Genomic DNA, 20,337 nt, shown 5'->3' with positions numbered 1-20,337 from the left:
TGCCTTGATGTCAAGGGATTCATTCTTGCCTTGCTTCTGGAGTTTAGCTTTTTTGTCCATGTTTTTTTCCCCAAGGCATTGACTGAGTGACCTTGACAGAATCCAAACTGATAACATTGTATGTAAGATCAACAACCGCACAATTCTGACTGCCATTGCTAGCAATGGCAAAGTTCATAATTAATACTGCCTGCTTCACACATCAAGTCCCAAATCCAAAGAGAGTTTGTGGGCAATTTATTGCTGACTAACTGCCATTAGGCAAAACCGTTAATCACTGAGCATCATTTTGCTGCTGATGGTGTAAATTGGTTGACTTTGTCCTGCCTTTTGTGGATATTCTTGGACATGAAACATTTCTAAGCTAAAAACATGTAAACAGAGTTTGAGTGAAAAAAAAGCGCTATTAATGGAAAAGGGAAGGATGAAGGAAATGTGATTAGATGTTAAGCAATGTCTTCAAGTTCTTTGCCACTGAAATTGTCCTAAGTGGGCAGCCAGTGATATTGAAATTGTTACTCATGCTCCATGTAGTCAAGAGCAGTTTCCAGCTTTAGAGGTATCGAGCTTAAAGGAATCCTGAGTCATCTGACCCTTGATGTTAAGTAGTCAGAGTATTTAAAAGCTTTGGAGTTGTTAGTAATGGGAGGGCTTTGTGTAATCAGTATATATATGGAAGCTGATCCTGTTAAAGATAATGTTGCTAAAGGTTGTTGTTTAAAAAATAAATATCAGGAATCAAGAATGCATTCAAGCTCAATGGATAACCATGTGACTCAGGAAGAGAAATTTGAGTTATACATTAGTAATAGACTAACCACAAGGCTGAGGTGCACTAAAGATGCTGAGAAGAAAATGCTGGAAAACAGAAAATAGCATCACACAGGTGAAGGGAGACCGTAACCTAGCAGCCTCATGAATGTCACAATTTTAGGCTGAATGATGTGCAAGCTGGATCAGAGAACTACATGCTGAATGTGTAATTGAATGACAATGCATTTAAGGAACTTTGAAAGAAAAGGTAGTCTGAGAGAAATCTGAAATAAATCTGGGACTGATGGTTTTGGAGGAAGTAAAGATGGGGCAAGTGCAGTAGGATACAGATGATGTTGGTAACCATGAGGCCAAGCAGAAACTGTGTTCAGGAGCAGATTGTAGAAGTAAATGTTGGGTTTTAGAGAGATGCAATTGAAAAGGGGAGATTATGTGCAAAGGTAAAAAGTATGGCACACTGGAGACTAAACCTTGAAGGGCTGATGGGAGGCATTGAAGTGAATTTTGGTGTAATTAAAGGATTTGACCACTAAGCAAAACAAGCTATATTGGAAGTAATTGAAACTAGTGAGAAGTACTGAGACCTAAGTAAGCAGTTACTTTTTTCTGAAAACAGGTGCACTGCGTTTTATGAGGAGGATAATTGGACTAAAGGATGAATTCTATAATCGTTACATCACAAAAGGAAATCTCTTCGAACCAGTTATAAATGCCTTTTTAGATAATGGAACCAGATATAATCTGCTTAATTCAGCAATAATTGAACTCTTTGAATTTATCAGAGTGGTAAGTTTCTGTTAGTGTAATAGTTTGTTTTAAAATTTATATTTATAGAAATTCCTCATACTAAATCTTCCAAAAGTTACAATTTTCTACCATTCTGAAGTATGTCCTCAATACCTATTTGTTATCATGTTTGTTACCACAGGAGGATATCAAGTCACTTACAACACATATAGTTGACAACTTCTACAAAGCACTGGAACACATAGAATATGTGCAAACATTTAAGGGACTCAAGCTGAGATATGAACAGGAAAGGGATAGACTTCAAAATCAGAAACTGAACAGGTAGGAGAATCAATTGAAGCTCCTTAATACATGTTCAACTCTATTTCACAGATCATTGCTTAAAAGTGTTGAATCTTAAAAAAAAGTTCAAGTTCAATATTTGTGTATACTCTAGTATATGGCTTGTATTATATAAACAGTATATGTTATAAATTATTAGACTTATTCTCACCAGGCATGTAATCAAATGTTAGTTTTGAGATTCTCAGACTATGATCTGACTTGAAGAATAGAACAGAGTTCCCATTTGGAATGGAGAGGAGCTGAAGGTAGGAATAAGAACATGAGCAAAGATTTGTTCAGGGTGTTTTAAACCTGACCAGTTGCAGGTGTAGTATGGAGAAGAATGGTTTGGATTACTGCATTCATGTCAAAGAATATTTGCTAGCTCACAACTCTCAAGATGCTATTCTCAGTCAGTGATCTTGCTGGCTGCATGGCAAGCATTTTGTGTTTTGTCAAATTGCCAACTAAATCTATATAAAATCTGTATAAACCTGATGTTTGATTGGTAAGTGCCTACTAACCAGTGAATAAAAGCATTGTTGCGTAACAATATGCAAAAACACAATGCTTCCTAATTTAAATTTGTTCATTTCAGTCAGAGCACAGTTCCTGCTAATCTAGTAGGTCCTTAATTTGACAGCAGAGGGCAACGATTAAATGGCAAGGCATATAGTGTTTGTACTTTTAAAACTATATAGCTCAGTTGGAGCTGGGAGGAGGTTATATGTTGAAATTAATTGAGAAAATACTGAGAATGCACAGCTATTGCATATATTGTGAGTTTCATGTGTTGTACTTAAATGTCACAGATTGAATATATTTTAATTTGATCCCAAAAGAGGGAGATTTTAATGTCACATACTGATTGTCCAGGCTTGCAATGAACACTTACAATTTAGGACTTGGGACTATTTAACTTATCACAATTGATTTGCTCCGGTGTTTGCTAATGTTTTGGATTGGTATTCCACAAATTTTGGATTGGTGTTGGAGTTGTTACCTTGTTCTTGTCAAATGATGATATTTTAAAAATTAAGCACCTTGAGCTACCTACAATTTGGTTCCATAAATTAGCATTATGTGCTACAGTGACTTATTAGTAAGGCTTTTTAAATTATATCAGCATAGAGCAACTGATAACACTTTGGTGAAGAATCTTCTCTCTAACTGAAAATGTTCTTATTTGGTGAGGGAAAGTATTTTCATTAGGATTGAATACAGATCTCTGCTGAGATTAAATTTTTGTATTTCTTTTCACATTTATATTTAGTTTGTGGAGGAAATGTTTAAGTAACTGCTTCTAGTGTTTACTATTCTGCTTTGGGGAGTTTGTTTTTGGGTGTACATGCCAGATACTGGTCCACGACAGTGCTGTACTGAAATTTAACAGTGTAGGTATTTTGTAATAAAAGTCTTGTAATAAAAGTTTTGTAATAAATAGGGAAATGGACTTCACTTTGCACTTACGTTTGTGGGGTTTTCTAGGGAAAATGGGAAGTGTTGGTTTGCATTCCTTTAGATAATGCTGTATTAATATATACAGTAGTTACGAAAACTTGTCTTTGACCGGACGTTATAATTGACAGCAAAATTGTATAAAATATTTAAACAAACTTGACAGTGTTGGTGTTCTCTTTACTGGATGAAATTGCAATCTTGTGTAGTATTTCATGCAAATTATGAATTATACGTTCGATTTCCAGTTCCATTTATCAATTGATTTCAGCAGAATCAACTTTGGAATGGTTCAGTTGGCTTACAGGTCAAACCAGCAAGCGTTTCTGCTTCTCAATCTACTTACGAATTTAAGCTGCAAAGTGCTTGTTTGTCAACATCAGGTGAGCCAAGGATCAGACTTGGCTCTGATGCCTCCTGTAATAGAATGTTTGCCAACGCATACTGTTTAGGTTCATGCATGAAGTATGACGACTTGGGCAATGTGTCAGAGGGCTGCAGCCATCCACAAAGCCAAGCCAGCTACCAGTAGAGATCAGCACCTTTTGGCGAAGGGAAGAGGAGAAGGAGAAAATGATGAAAGGATTGTACGAAGAATAAAATTGGGGCTTGACAGTTTGCATAACTCAGGTTAGCTGATGTGATTGTAAATATATCTGTCTATAAACAATATATATCTACCTCAGTTTGGAAATCGAAAAGAAATTCAGCATTCCAAATAACATTTTTTTGTTTCCAGTAAAACTTGCTGACCAATGGTTTATGATGTTTTTCAATTCAGTGTACCATCCATATTACGTAATAATCGGTACCGGAGAGATGCACGTGCATTGGAGGAAGATGAAGAGATGTGGTTTAATGAGGATGAGGACGACGAAGAAGGAGAGGCTCTAGTACCGCACGTAGAGAAATCCAAATCAGAGGATGATTATCCAGACAGTTATGGAAAATTTCTGGAAACTAAAAAGGGTACTGTAATTTTCAGCAATTTAGCAATATATTTTTGTTATACCGTACTTGAGTTTTAAAATCTGAATGCTAAATATCAATAGAAAAGGTTGTAGCACATGCTGCTTCTGTGTGCATTTGATTGTCTTGCCATTTCCAAATCGTTGGTCTTGGACCCTCCACATTGTTAGCAGTATACAGTTAATGTGCCAGTGTTTGAACATTTCCATTTGGTTGTGAATATCTGTCAGCTTGTCACTGTCCATAAATGCTTAGAAATATAAAACCAAGAAAGCAACATGGAGAATTATTGTCCATGAAATTTTAGATATTAAATAGTTGAAGTATCCTTGGTTTCCAAACTGAATCTTCTTCTATCATATAACTTCCTGCAAATTTACAGAATCATAGAGTCATACATCATGGAAACAGATCCTTCAGACCATGCCGAACATAGTTCCAAACTAAACCAGTCCAACCTGCCTGGTCCTGAACCATATCCCTCCCAAACCTTTGGCAATGTTAAATAATTGGGAAAGCTCAGTCATTGGCAATTTTAAAAAAAACATGTTTTAAAATAAAATCAAAATCATACATTTTAAATTTTGAAGTAAAAATCTGTCATTCTAACCTTTTGATAGAAATGCATTCCTATCATTTTTTTTGTTTACAAGGTGTTACAGCATGTCTTTGGTATTTCTTGCCTTAAAATCTTTAATCTGCGGAAGTATTAATGCATTATTTTGAATAAGTTGAAGTTATTGAAATACTGCCTCCCAACTGTTTAAATGTCAAAAATCTATGGTACTTAATTGTGCAAGCAGATTAAAAATGGAATTTCTTGCATTATTGATTGTGTGAATCATTAGATTACTGCTGTTTTTGTAACTGACAGAATTTATCTACAATTAAATTTTATTGTCAATATTTGCCGATTTCTTCAGTTTGTGCCCCTGCTAATGGATTAGCAAGGGAGGTTTTGCGAAGTTTTCCAAAATAGGCAAGTCAGTTGTGGAGCTACAGGTCTAGATAATCAGAGAATGATGGGCCATAAACACAGCATGCAGCAGCAAACAAGGCCACATAGTGATCTAGAGAAAAATTGTAAAAAAAAACAGTGCAAGTTATTTTGAATGCATACGGCATGTATAACATGATGGGTGAATTAATAACACATAAGTAAATGAGCGTGATATATTAGGCATTACAGAGACAAGTTACAAAGCAACTATTGCCCACATGACTATTCAAAGGTATTTGACATTTTGGAAGTCCATGAAATTTTAGTTCGTAAAAGTGGTGGAAATAGAAGTGGTGAGGTGGCTCCTTTAGTAAAAGCCAAATCAATTTAGTGAGAATTGATGGTTCAGAGGCTAAAAATGTGGAGTTGTTTTGGTTGGAGATGAGAACTAGTGAAGGAAGGAAGTCACTGCTGGGACTGATTTCTCAGAAGATTGGTTGAAATCGATGCACAAAGGAAAATGATTATGTAATCAACAGCATGCTACAATGTTCAGTGCCATTCCTGAACCCTCGTACAGAAACTGCCAGAGTCCATATGCAGCTCGACCTGGACATCATTGGACTTAAAAATGGGAAGTTACATTTGTGTCACACCAGTGGCAGGGAATGACCATCTCCAACAAGGTAGAATATAACCATCAGCCATAGATATTGAATGGTATTGCTATCAATGAATTATCCACTATTAACATTCTGGGAGTTAGCATTGATCAGAACCTGAACGAGACTACTGTAGCTACAAAAGCAGGTCACAGACAAGAAACCTAATGTCACGTAAGTCAGTACCTGACTCCTCAAAGCCTGTAAATCATCTACAAGGGGCATGTGAAGGAGTATTCTCCACTTGCCTGGATGCATGCAACTACTTCACAAATTCTACAGGAAAAAGCAGCCAGCATTCACCTTTTCAACCATCAATGCACAGTGTGTACCATCTACGAGATGCGCTGCAGTAACTCACCACGGTTCTTCCCACAGCAGTTTCCAAACCTGCAACTTCTACCATCAAGATAGATAAGGGCAGAAAATTACCTTTTAAGTGGCACACAATCCTAACTTGAAACTGTATTTCCAATCCTCCACTGTCAAAAGTCCTGTTCCCTTCCTGATAGCATGGTGCACATACCTGCACTCAAAGGACTCCAGTGGTTCAAGGCAGCTTGCCATCCACAACACTAAGTGTTTGAGAATAGGTCATTATTGCTGGGCTGGCCAGGGACACATTCTGGTTTACAAAAAAAAGGAACTTTTTAAAAATCTTCTGAAATGTTCTAAATTCTGTAAAGGTTTCTCTGGATTGGAAACTTGAAAAAAACAGCAGAATTCAAGAAGAGAGGGAGATGCACAGCAGTAATTGACATAGGACAATTAATCTAACATCTGACATTGGGAAAAATGCTAGATCCATTATTGAAGGAGAGAGTATCAGGACATTTAGAAAATCATATCATTATGTTTATTAGGTGACTTTGAAGAAATAAGATTTGATCAAGGGAAACCAAGTAGTAGTTTTGAATGACCAAAGTCATTCGATAGAGTTTCATAAAAGCTCTTTGCACAAGATAAGTGCTCACAGTGGTTATGGTAACAGATTAGTATGGAAAAAGAGTTGGTTAACTAACTGAAAACAGTTAAGAATAATTTTTAATCAGCTTGTTCAGACAGGGAATGGCACTCCTCTGGGATAAACCGGACTTAACTCAGACTTTCTGGCCCAGAGGCAGGATCTGAATTACAGATACTGCATTATAATGGGTCATTTCAGGTCAACAAACTCTCAAGTGGATTGCTGCAGGAATCTGTATTGGGTCCTCAATTATTTACTTTCAGTCTTGGGTGAAGGGACTTGCCTATATTGTAACCAAATTTGCTGCTGATATAAAGAGAGGTGGGAGGGCAGTCTTCAGGGCAATAGATAGTTCAGTGAGTTGGCACATAAATTTACAAATGTGGGAAAATGGGTTTCACCATCAGAAAAGCAGAATGTTATTGAAATGGGGAGAGAAACTTCGAAATGTCCCTGTGCAGAAGAACCTGGGTGTTCATGTTCATGAAAGATGAGATTATTGGAGCACAAGATTCTGATGGGGCTTGATAGGGTAGATGCTAGACAGATGTTTAAGACCAGGGCAAAAAGGAAATTCTTCTCTCCACAGAGCTGTAAAGTTGAGTTAGATTTTTGATTAACAAGGAAGTTGAGGTCACAGTCCAATCAGCCATTATCACATTAAACGATGGAACAGGCTCTGGGCATAATGAGCACCTCCTCTTAGTTTAATTTTCAAAAATCTATTACATTTCCAAGTATTATAATCAAATTTTATATTTCATATACTGAAGCGCAAATCATTAACAAGTCAAAAAGTGTGGTAATCATAACACAGATCTTTAGGGAAACCACTGTCCACTTAACCTGAGTCTGAGAAACAAACCGTACATCCATTATACTTTGTATCTTAAATAAAAACCGAAGAAGCTGGGTTTGCAGAAACAAAAACAGAAATTGCTGGAAAAGCTCAACAGGTTTGGCAGCATCTTTGGAGAGAAATCAAGAGTTAACATTTCAGGTTGAGTTCTGAGGAAGGGTTACTTGACCTGAAATGTTAACTCTGATTTCTCTCCACTGAAGTTGCCAGACCTGTTAAGCCTTTCCAGCAATTTCTGTTTTTATTCACACTTTCTATATCTTATTTTGTATCCAGCTACAATCTATTGAACTCCATGGGCTATGATTTTGCAAACACACTACTTGAACTTCGTACCAGCTACATTACAAAGTTGGTGTGGAGTATTAATTTTTTTTTAAAACTCCGTGTTTGCATTCTTATTGAAAGAACTAATTCCAAAATCTCTTTGGGAAAGTCTGCCACTGAATGCAGCCTGCATGTTATGCATGTACCCATGTAAATTTTACCCAGAAAGCCGAGGATCAGCTTAGCACATCTCAATAGGTGCCAATCTATATAGATGCTGAAGTATAAAATTTAAGATTACTGTTTAATTGAGATAAACACTTCTAATTTGGTGTAATCTGAGCCCTTAAATGTTTTCTTTTTAGCTAAAGAAAGTGAGGACAAGGAAAACCTTCCGAAACGTTCTTCGAGTCCGAGCTTCAAATTTACGTTTTCACATACCTGTGCATCTGGTGCAGCAAATGGAACAAATGGCACTAATAGTAAATCAACGGCAGCTCAGACCGCTCCAGCCAGTTCCACTAGTTCTTCTGCAAAGCATACCAGTTCATCTACTGCAATGACAGCAAAGGTTTGGGTTACCTTGTGTTCAAATGTCTATTTCAAGTCAGTTTAATGTAGTGTGTTTAATTTTTTCAAGTATAAATTTGGAATCTGATAATTATTTCTAGACTATGAATTTAGATTCTTGTTTTACATACAGTTGGATGCAAGGATTTGAACTCTTGATCAAACTTGAACAAAATCTCCAGTAGGTTAATTTTGGTAGTACTGTTTTGTTAACTTTTTTTTGCCTACTTTTAATTATATGGAACTATTTCAAACAAATGTTTAGCGCAATGTAGTGAAAATGCCATACATGTTGCTGTAGGCTTGTACTGCAATTTAAATTGTGTGTAAATGATCTACTTCAAATTGTGTCCTTGCCAATGATGATCTAATATGTTTTCAGTAGGGAAGCTACATGCTTCTTTAAATTTTTGTTTTTCCTGAATTTCTTTAGGGAGGTCTAGTGGGACTTGTAGATTATCCTGATGATGAGGAAGAGGAGGAGGAAGAAGAAGCATCACCAAGAAAACGACCTCGTCTAGGCTCATAATTGACGCATGTGATGGATGACTTCGGGGTCTGATACAATGGTGCATCTGTTCCTTAAGCTTGGGGTCTTAATCAGGAATGGCTGCTTCACTGTGATTACAGAAGATGCAATGCAAGGAGTAGCAAACAGTGTGCCAATGTTTCAACTAGAGGGCTTGAGTTCTGTGTGGCAGCAACATGCCACTGGGGAACTGGACCTCTCTGGAACAAACTTGGAAAGGAAAACCAGCCAATCAGGCTGGCAGGGCTAGCAGTTAGTGAATGGGAACCTGATTGACGGTTTCCCAATTGGGAAGAGATTCAGATTTGGGGCGGGTTAGGGAAAGCTTGAGCAAGGGAGCAGGAACTGCACAAAAATGATGTTTGGGAATTCTTTGCCAGGAAACAAAAACTGGAATAGGCGTGCGAAGTATCAGTTGAAAATCCTTTCAGTCTGAAATGAATTAGGTGCTGTCCCATGTGTTAATCCTCATTTTTGTTTAGTTTGCCTCCAATTCCAAGTTTTAAATTGGAGAGAAGGAAACCTGTCAAAATCTAAGCAGAGGAATTCAACCTACTACTGGGACCATAATGATGAGACTGCCACCATGTTCACTGGATCTTTGAGCATCCAATGGGCCTGTTAAGCATTTTCTAATCAAAATGGTGAATGGTTGGAAAAGCACAGAAGAATATGCACCTCAGTCATGTGCTGTACTACAGATAGGCTTGTGAAATAGTCTATGTGTAAAAGCTGGTGCTGGTGACTGCAGCAAGAGTGGTTTATGAGCAAGACTGTTGCTTTTATCTCATCTACTGTTATATGTTGTGGCAGTTCCCCAGGCCAAAAGTACCACTTAACAAAAACAACATCATCCCAATCTGATTTATATATATATTTTTGGGTATTTTGTTGCAGGTTAATATTTCATTATAACTGTTAGGCAAGTTTCTTTTAGGGAACACTAATTTTAACAACTGACTGATAGTAACACTGGGGAGTTGTAACAGCTGCAACAAATGAGTCTTAACTAGTCTGCCTTTGCTCAGACAGTCAGTCAGTCATCTCTGTGCAGTAGTTAAGATCTAAGCACAGTAGAAGGCTCAAGTTAGGTTCCAGATGCTTTTATTGCACAGTGTGGTGTTCTGGTTCATTTTTAATACAGTGGTTAACGCAGGTTGTTAAACCAGCTGTAGCCAAATAGCCAACTGGCAATCTGTGTGTTACAAAATGAAATCAAAACTTTTTAAAGCTTTTTTTTTTCTGAAGTCATCTGCATCCCTTGGTATTTTGGAGGTTTTGTAGCTCAACTTAAATATTCTTTGGAAAAAATGGGCCGTCTGTCATGTAGATATGAAGTATAGTTTTTCCATAAAACAGAAGTTTATTTTGTATGGATGAATAACCACCACTGTAACTGTTATTTTACACTGTTTGTATACGTGTTGATATTAATGAAGCAATGTAAGATTCAGGAATTAAAATGTGACCCTGTAATTCCATAAACAGAATGCTGTTGTGTCTATTTTCTGGTAAAGGTCAGAACTTTAATTTTAAAGGTGCTGAACTGTAAACTGAGAATCAATCAATTGATCAATTGGATTGTTTGTTTTAGGACTTAGTTTTATTTATAGGATTACGCACAATGTTTTAAAAATAAACCAAAGCAGCAACTAAATGTGTCGTGCTAATCAGAGTTGATTTTCAGTTGTCATTTGGGTTAATTAAATTACTGTCTTAATATGGAGTTACTTTGTATAGAAGTGTGTAATTAACATGTATTTTGGTCTTTTTCTCTCATTGACATGTTGACATTCATTGCATTTCGCTTTAAAAGATATACCTGCAACCATGAACCCTTCTGCAAATGAGCATTAAACTTTTAAACTATGCAGAACTACATCAACTTTCCTCCCTCAAACAGATTTACATGTGCTGTACCAAACATTCAGTGTAACAAAAGCTAGAACCTACATATCACCTGCATCCTACCATACAGGTAACTATGTAACTAGTTAGTTTTGAAATGAGTGATTTTTGTGATCAACTGTTGCTGCTTGTGATTTAAATACAAGGTAGAAATTTTTAATCTCTATCTATTCAGCATTTATCTGTTTGATAATTTTTACTTTTTTTGTCAAGCAATAATTTGATGATCCAAGAATTTCAATTAGTTTGGATGAACATGGCATTTTTAACATGTCTCTGTTGTGGTTCTGTTCACTGAGCTGGGAATTTGTGTTGCAGACGAGCACCCAAGCACCTCCACAACAACGAGCACATGAGCTACGAATCTTCTCACGTCTACAACACAAATTGCCAGCTCAGCGAACAGAACCACAACAACGAGCACCTGAGCTACAAATCTCACAAACTTTTAAATGTCTCTCTTTCCTATCTTCCTGCTGCATGTGACTGGAGGACCTATGTGCACTGGCCCTGGTCCATCACAATCTCTTTCACTGAGCCGAGGTGGTATCCCACTCTTGAAAATTCTCGTTAAATTTAGTTCCCCAGGTCAGTCTTTTCTGCCATACCATGTTGCATCTGGTGCTGTCCATTCAGTGCCACTCTGGAAGGGTGTTTCCAGATGACAAAATGTGCCCTGCCTACCTCAGTTGCTTCTCTTTGTGATGACCTTTTGGTCCTTTTGACTAGTGTCACACTACTTCACTTGCTAATGTCTTTCAAGTGATTTAACCTTGAATAATTTTGAGTCTCTTGGCATCAGTTGAATTTGTCAAGTGGTCAGTAACAACATAGTTTTCAAATGTACAAAAACTAGTTATCATTTAGGTAATGCACTTTATCATTTCCAAAGTAGAATAATTCTCAAGCATCTGTTGCATTGAGAGATTCTGCACCAGTTGTTGGACTCTGCCGTGAACAGCAGTTAAGTAGTAACTATTCAGTTGAATTGTAAACCTGATGTTAGAAATTCCTCTACCTAAGCTGCTTGATTTTGTTGTTTTTCCTGCTGGTGTCACTGACAGTCAGTTGAGTCATCCACATTCCTGTGGGTCTGGAGTCACATAGGTCAGCCCAGCTGAGGATGACAGGTTTACTTTCCTAAAGGACATTAGTGAACAAGTTAGATTTTTATGACAATTAATGTTGGTTTCTCAGTAACCATTATAATTAGTCCTAGGACTAATTAAATAGGCTTAAATGCAATTCTAACTCATCATGTAGCCAGGTCTGGAATGGAAAAAGTTGAAAGAGAAAAATCCTCATTGCTGTTCTTATTTGGCTAGACTCATTGCAATGTTTCATGAATAGTGATTGGAGCAATTGTAAAAGCTGAGTTGAGCACTGCACTTCCCATTGCATTCCAACTACTTTTTACATTGATCTTTCAGAATCACTGCACTTTATTGGAGGGATTTTGTGAGCATTATTTACTTTATAGTTCGTCTTGTTTAAAGCAAGTCAGAATGTTGAAATCTAAGCAGTGATTTGAAATTTTAGCTCTGTTTTTGATTTAGATTTAACAAAATGTTGTGCATAATCCAATTAACCTCAAAGTGTTATAGCCTAAGTACCTGTAATTGTTTTGGGATGTTGTACTATAGTGCTACCTTTTTAGAATTGCCTGTTAAATATTCTTCATTAAATGATTTTATTATTTTTTGCTGTCACAGTGCCAATCTAACAATTGTAGGGATTTTTATTAAATTAAGAATAATTTAATTAAAACAATTGTTTATTAAATTTGAGTAAATTGTTTCATAAACATACCTGAAAGACTCATTACTTCTAAAATTTATGAAAATGTGCATTTACATGTTGCATTTCAGATTTGAAAATGCATTATTAACATGTTGCAGAAAAGATGCACTATTTTTAAAAAATATATAGGATGCTTGCATTCTTTGACAAATAAGTATACTCAATTAGTTATGGTCTTTCTGATAGTCTTATGAGGCCAAAGATACCTGGTACAATGTGTAGAATATCAGTATAATTTACTATATTGGATGCTTTTGCTTGATTTGTTTTAGGAATCATGGATTTCAAATTTTCCCCTTTGAATGTTTATTCTAGTTCATGTTGCTCAGGAAATTCAGTCAGTAAGTTTACATAGTTAATAGCAACAGTTCATTTGTAAATGCTAATGAGAAAATATAAAGGTTCTAATTCACAGAAGCAGCTAACTATTCATTTGATTGAAGTCACCTCATCTTTAAGGCACATACACAGTCATAGAGATGTACAATGTGGAAACAGACTCTTTGGCCCAACTCATCCATGCTGACCAGATATTCCAACCTAATCTTGTCCTACTTGTCAGTACCTGGCCCATATCCTTCCAAACCCTTCCTATTCATATACCCATCCAGAAGCCTTTTAAGTTGCAATTGTACAGCCTCCTCCACTTCCTCTGGCAGTTCAGTCCATACATGTGCCACCCTCTACGTGAAAAAGTTGTCCCTTGTATCTCTTTTATATCTTGCACTTCTCACCCTAAACCTATGCCCTCTAGTCCTCGACTCCCCTAACCCAGGGAAAATACTTTATCTATTTATTGTGGTTCTGTTCGCCGAGCTGGGAATTTGTGTTGCAGACGTTTCGTCCCCTGTCTAGGTGACATCCTCAGTGCTTGGGAGCCTCCTGTGAAGCGCTTCTGTGATCTTTCCTCTGGCATTTGTAGTGGTTTGAATCTGCCGCTTCCGGTTGTCAGTTCCAGCTGTCCGCTGCAGTGGTCCAACCACTGCAGCAGACAGCTGGAACTGACAACCGGAAGCGGCAGATTCAAACCACTACAAATGCCAGAGGAAAGATCACAGAAGCGCTTCACAGGAGGCTCCCAAGCACTGAGGATGTCACCTAGACAGGGGACGAAACGTCTGCAACACAAATTCCCAGCTCGGCGAACAGAACCACAACAACGAGCACCCGAGCTACAAATCTTCTCACAGACTTTGAACTTTATCATATCCACCCCTCATGATTTTATAAACTTTTGTGAGGTCACCCCTCAGCCTCTGACACTCGGGGAAAACAGCTCCAGCCAATTCAGCGCCTCCCCGCAAATCTTCCAACCCTCGCAATATCTTTGTAAATCTTTTCTGAACTCTTTCAAGTTTCACAATATCCTTCCGATAGGAAGGAGACCAGAATTGCATGCAGTATTCCAAAAGTGACCTAACCAATGTCCTGTACAGCTGCAACATGACCTCCCAACTCCTGTACTCAATACTGTGGCCATTAAAGGAAAGCTTACCAAACACCGCCTTCACTATCCTTCCTGCATCTCTACTTTCAAGTAACTATGAGCCTGCACTCCAAGGTATCTTTGTTCAGCAACACTCTCTAGCACCTTACCATTAAGTGTATAAGTCTTGCTAAGATTTGCTTTCCCAAAGTGCAGCACCTCGCATTTATCTAAATTAACTCCATCTGCTACTCTGCATCCTGAATATGACCTTAATGTTATCAACCAATGTTTGAAGTGAAGTTACTGCTATGATTGAATATGACAGGGAATTAGCAGAGCATGATGCTAAAGAGTTGCCATATAATCTTTGATGCTTTGAGGATCAAATTGGTGAGGGTTCAAGGAGAGATCCAGGCTTCCAACAATACCCCTTGTTTGCCTTCTGCATTTGCCAGATCTATCAATCTGTCGCTTCCAAAAGTTAGTAAATGTAGTAAGATTCGTAGCAAGAAACAGAAATTGCAGAATTTAACATTCTCCACTCTGAATTATAGATAATAGAAAAAGGCTATGTGCCATCCTATCTGTTATAAATGCAGCACTGAATGTGAATATACCAGATACTTAGGTGTTAATTGAAAGCTGCCATCTTTGTCTGAAATTTAAAATTACTTAAAAACCAAATTTTTTTTTTGGAGATGTGACTCCCTATCCTACAGCCTGCATTGCAAGCAAGTTGCAAATATATTGTAGATTCAGCAATCTAAAGTGGACAATAGTATGAAGCTTGAGTCAGGAAAAATCATATTTCTAAACTTGCTATAGGACCCAGTGCACATCGATGCTGTGTGATATATTCCTGTCAAGCAGTAATTTAGAGGCACAGAAGCAATACATCATTAGCTTGGTTGTGTTTAACGTTTCCTTTAACAAACTGCTGTCCCAGAGGAAGGTACTTGAATATCTTCCATTATGTACTACTATGAAAAATGTTGTTCAGCCTGAGAAGGTGCAGAAAACAGTTGCAAGAATATTGCTGGGACAGGAGGGTTTGGGAGGCATTTCTGGAACGTCGGAGGCTAACAGGTAATGTTATAAGGTTTATAAAATCATGAGGGGCATGTTTAGAGTGATTAGCCAAGATCTTTTTCCTCAGATGAGGGAGTCCAAAACTAGAGGGCAAAGGTTTAAAGTGAGGGGGGAGATTTTTAAAAGGATCTGAGAGGCAACATTTTCAGGCAGTAGGTAGTGAGTGTATAGAATGAGCTGCCAGAGGATGTTGTGGAGGCAGGTACCATTATAACAACTAAAAGACATCTAGATAGGCATATGAAAAAAGGTTTAGAGGGATATGGGACTAGGTCAGATTAGGATGTCTGCTCAGTGCAGATGAGTTGAACAAATAAGTTTGTTTCTATACTGTATGACTGAGAACGTGCTTAGTTCATGAACCTTTATCTAGATTCCAGTAGAGTCTTCAAGTATTGTTTACCTGTCACAATTTATATACTTTTGAAAAGTTAATTTCCCTGGTGGAAAATATAATTCTTCACTTAATTATGCTGTTCTCTTGAGTATAATATAATTGAATTTGGAGCAGGTTGTATAACGAGGGAAATGTATATATTTACAATAGTAAGACCAGAAATTCTGAACCACATATCTTCAAGAGTTATGAGGAGACATTATACAAATTAGGCCTTATTTCTCAAAAATTTAGAAGATTTGGGGTGGGCTGATTGAAGTCTCAAGATATTAACAGGAAAAAAATGGTATATAATGGCTTCCACTGGTTGGAGATTCTAGGAGTGGGGTATATAGTCTTAAAATTAGAGCTACACGATTCAAAAGAGATGTTAGGAAATGCACCTACAAGCACAAGCTGGTAGATGTTTTGAGACTGTCTTCATAATTGGCAGTGGATGCTAGATCAGTAGTTGATTATAAATCTGAGAGAGAAATTATTGTTAAGCATTGAGTTAAGTTATTGTGGGATATGGCCCAAAGGCAGAAGTGGACCACTGATCTGCCATGATCTCATTGAATAGTGGAGCATGCTCAAGGGACTGAATGGCCTATTCCTGTTTCTGCGTCCCTAAATGTAATCTTTGGATTTCTGAGTCAAAAGGAAATTACCTGGCATTGGTTAAGTAAGATGAGGGTTGAGTCTGTGGCTCAAAAATTGGAATGGGAGAAGTGGGTCTTGATTCATGGGCAGTGGCACCAATATCAGAATGAAGGGGACCTTTACTGTTTGGATCGTCCTCACTGCAACCATATTGGAACCATAGAGAAGAACAAATGATTGATAGAACTAGGGCTGTAGGGGGTATTTTAAAGTAGATTTGGGGAAAGTCTGAGTTTGAGAGAGGGGATTTGGGAACTGGAGAAAGGACAGAGTAAAGATGCAGGTGATGACCAGGTCAATATAGGAGTGGAGGGCATATGTTCACTGGTGCACTTGTGTGTGTTAATGTCATTGTCCCTTTATAATCCTGCTTCCACAGAGTGAAAGGCTGTGTATCAGTAACAAGAAGGATAGATTGATGGCCCAATCAATATGGGCTGTATTTCCTGGCACCTGTGAAAGGCACATTGCACTGGCAGAAAGTTCTGCACAAACGTGTGAAATGCCCAGCAGTAAGAAACATGGACCCCAAAGAAATGCAACAAATATGAGTGAACCGTACAAGTCACTGGCAGGACATTAACATTTTGCACGTGAACTGTGTGTGTTTTTGGGATGTCACAGGATATTTTCAAATAGGTATGATATCATTTTCAGAAACATGGTTTTGGAGTGAGCACAGCTCGGGTATGAATGTTTAAAGCATTACTTGACATTTTGGAAGGATTGTAAGGAAAGGGGAAGTGGGAAGGCTCAGAATAAGGAAGTTATCAGTTCAAAAGTGATTTTGGTTCAGAGGAAAAGTAGAATCAGTTTGTAGGGGATTTTGTTTTAAAAGAAAAAAATCACAATGCTTTATATTACTGCAGAAAGGTTAGCAGTTACTGGCGGTGTTCCACAAGGATCTGTTTTGGGACCATTGCTGTTTGTCATTTTTATAAATGACCTGGAGGAGGGGCTTGAAGGCTGGGTGAGCAAGTTTGCGGATGATACGAAAGTCAGTGGAGTGGTGGACAGCGAAGAAGGATGTGGCAGGTTACAGCGGGATATAGATAAGTTGCAGAGCTGGGCAGAAAGGTGGGAAATTGAGTTCAATGTAGCTAAGTGTGAAGTCATTCACTTTGGTAGGAGTAACAAGAAGATGGATTACTGGGCTAATGGTAGACTACTTGGTAGTGTGGATGATCAGAGGGATCTTGGTATCCATGTACACAGATCTCTGAAAGTTGCCACCCAGGTAAATAGTGCTGTGAAGAAGGCATATGGCGTACTGGGCTTTATTGGTAGAGGAATTGAGTTCCGGAGTCCTGAGGTCATGTTGCTGTTGTATACGACTCTGGTGCGGCCTTATCTGGAGTATTGTGTGCAGTTTTGGTCGCCATACTATAGAAGGATGTGGAAGCACTGGAACAGGTGCAGAGGAGGTTTACCAGGATGTTGCCTGGTATGGTAGGAAGATCGTATGAGGAAAGGCTGAGGCACTTGGGACTGTTCTCATTGGAGAAAAGAAGGTTTAGGGGAGATTTGATAAGACGTGTACAAGATGATTAGGGGTTTAGATAGGGTTGACAGTGAGAACCTTTTTCCACGTATGGAATCAGCTGTTACTAGGGGGCACAGCTTTAAATTAAGGGGAGGTTGGTATAGGACAGATGTTAGGGGTAGATTCTTTACTCAGCGGGTTGAGAGTTCATGGAATGCCCTGCCAGTATCAGTGGTGGACTCTCCCTCTTTATGGGCATTCAAGAGGGCATTGGATAAGCATATGGAGGTTATTGGGCTAGTGTAGGTTAGGTAGGCTTCGGTCGGCGCAACATCGAGGGCCGAAGGGCCTGTACTGCGCTGTATTTTTCCATGTTCTATGTTCTAAGGTTATAAATAACGAATAATAGGGGCATGTAAGAAACGTACTACCACAATACTCAAAACAAGTGGGGATGGGGGGGGGCACCGAATTCACCCCAAAATCACCCGGGAAAATACAATCATTGACCACTTAGAGAAAACATTGCCCCGTAAATAAAATCGGTGTGTAACGGTTTTGTTGAGGCTGGTAAGTGGAGCCATACTGGAAGCACATGTTTGTCAAATTTTGTACTTTTGAGAACTTTTGTTTACTGAGGTGGACATTTGCCTACCTGTTTCAGAGTGGGGGTTTAAAGTCAGACAATGGGGTTTCAAGGGGGTTGAGAGGGAGACTGCCTAAAAGGGAAACACTTCAAACCTGCTAAGGAAGGAATACAGTAAACCAAGCCACTGAGGTAACAACTTACTTGCATATCGTAGAATCCTTAGAGTGTGGAAACAGTCCATTCAGCTCATCATGTCCACGCCAACCAACCAAAGGGCATCCCATCCAGACCTGACTTCAACCCTGTCCTTGTAACCCTACATTTCCCATGGCTCATCTACCTAACTACATCTGTGAAGCATGGGAAGAAGCCCACACAGACATTTGGGATAATGTCAAAACGCCACAGAGACTTGCCTGGTACTGAGAGGTAACAGTGCTAACCACTGAGTGACCATGCTGCACTATGTTTAAAGCTGTATTTATTCAGGAGCAATTCTATGCAGAAGATTATAGTGGATGCTATTGTAATAGGTACTATTGGGAATACATATTTATATTTACAAGCCTGTGGAAAAAGTGAAAGAAATTGGATTGATATTTTCTAATTTGGAAATGATTTTGACCATGTGGTTGTTTGGAAAATGAGGTCAACAGTTAAAATTACCTGTTACTTTTGATTTTGAAGAGATGGGGAAAGCTATTAGAGAGATTTAACTTATCCTTAAATGCTGGGAAACTTGGCTTTTGGGGAAAAAAAGAGGACTATACAAGAGGCCTGTGCTGATGGTTACCTTGCAATCCTTTATAAAATGTAATTTCTGTTTTCACGAGCCTAAGTGGTCAGTATGGGGGACACTTGGACTATATGTCTCAGCATCGTTGGTAACCTGAAGGTTTTTACATATTGGTTTTTCAATTTTATAAATCTTGAAAATCTGAACTGTAGTCACTTTCTAAAGACTGAAACCAAGTTGGCTGACAATCTAAACTGAAGATCTTCAATCAGTAAATCTACAGATTTCAGTCAACAAGATACCAAGTGAACTGCAGTCAACAATTTTTTTACATGCAAGAGTGAGCTTTTGTTTTTTTTTAAACTTGATCTCTGCAAGTGTATTTTGGGATTCCAAAGAAATGCAGTTCTAACTATGTTATAACTTGGTTGTGAACTAGTTTGTTATTTTTAGAAGTATTGTTTTAAAATAAAGATGTATTTGAGTTCAACAAAAAACTGGTGCAAGTCTCCCTTCTGTTCTGAATAGTAGTACAAAATGATTGGCCATTTTGGTGATGGAATATCTGAATGCTGTTTTGATTCAATCAAGAGTGACACAACCATCCAAGTCTAATGATGGTGTCATATGTACAATGCAGCAAAGATTAGTGGTAGCCCATGTGATTGTGAAATTGGTTACAGATGTTTTAACTCAATGTATTCTTTGTTTTGACAGAAAACTAGTAATTTTATTTTTGTTTTGAAAACTTCACACATTCAGTAAAAGTGTGAAGGAAAATATAGAACATGAGCGTTGGTCCTTAAAGTAGGGGGGGGGGGGGAAGTAATGGGACCCAAGCAAGTAGCAGAGACTTTGAACAAATATTTTGTTTGTTTTCATGATAAAAAACAAAAAACTTTTAAGATTAATTTTATGGTGGCTCAGTGGTTAGCATTTCTGCCTCAGAGTGCCAGAGACCTCTAGCCTCAGGCCACTGTCTGTTTGGAGTTAGTACATTTGTCCCTGTGTCTATGTGGGCTTTCTCTGGGCGCTCCAGTTTCCTCCTACAGTCCAAAGATGTGCAGGTTAGATGAATTGGCCATGCTAAATTTCCCATAATGTTCAGGGATGTGTAGATTAGGTGCATTAGTCAGGGAAAATGTAGAGTAATAGGATAGAATGTGTCTGGGTGGGTTACTCTTCAGAGGGTTGG

At 38.1% G+C, this 20,337-nt stretch overlaps 1 protein-coding gene across 1 annotated transcript in view; it reads left to right on the top strand.

Moving 5' to 3' along the window:
- The window catches only part of LOC140483053 (serine/threonine-protein phosphatase 4 regulatory subunit 3B-like), a 56,826-nt gene extending 46,267 nt beyond the window's left edge, over window positions 1-10,559 (top strand). The window contains exons 12-16 of the mRNA XM_072580962.1: window positions 1,391-1,560; window positions 1,703-1,845; window positions 4,088-4,275; window positions 8,336-8,541; window positions 8,974-10,559. Coding sequence (XP_072437063.1) covers window positions 1,391-1,560; window positions 1,703-1,845; window positions 4,088-4,275; window positions 8,336-8,541; window positions 8,974-9,069 — 803 coding nt within the window. The 3' untranslated portion in view covers window positions 9,070-10,559. The remainder of the gene's footprint in view (window positions 1-1,390; window positions 1,561-1,702; window positions 1,846-4,087; window positions 4,276-8,335; window positions 8,542-8,973) is intronic.
- Window positions 10,560-20,337: the final 9,778 nt, after the last annotated feature.

This window comes from Chiloscyllium punctatum, chromosome 11 (genome assembly GCF_047496795.1).
Source record: "Chiloscyllium punctatum isolate Juve2018m chromosome 11, sChiPun1.3, whole genome shotgun sequence".
In the NCBI taxonomy this organism is placed as follows: Eukaryota; Metazoa; Chordata; class Chondrichthyes; order Orectolobiformes; family Hemiscylliidae; genus Chiloscyllium; species Chiloscyllium punctatum.
The sequence above is the reverse complement of the archived record's forward strand: the minus strand, read 5'-3'. Positions and strand labels throughout refer to the sequence as shown.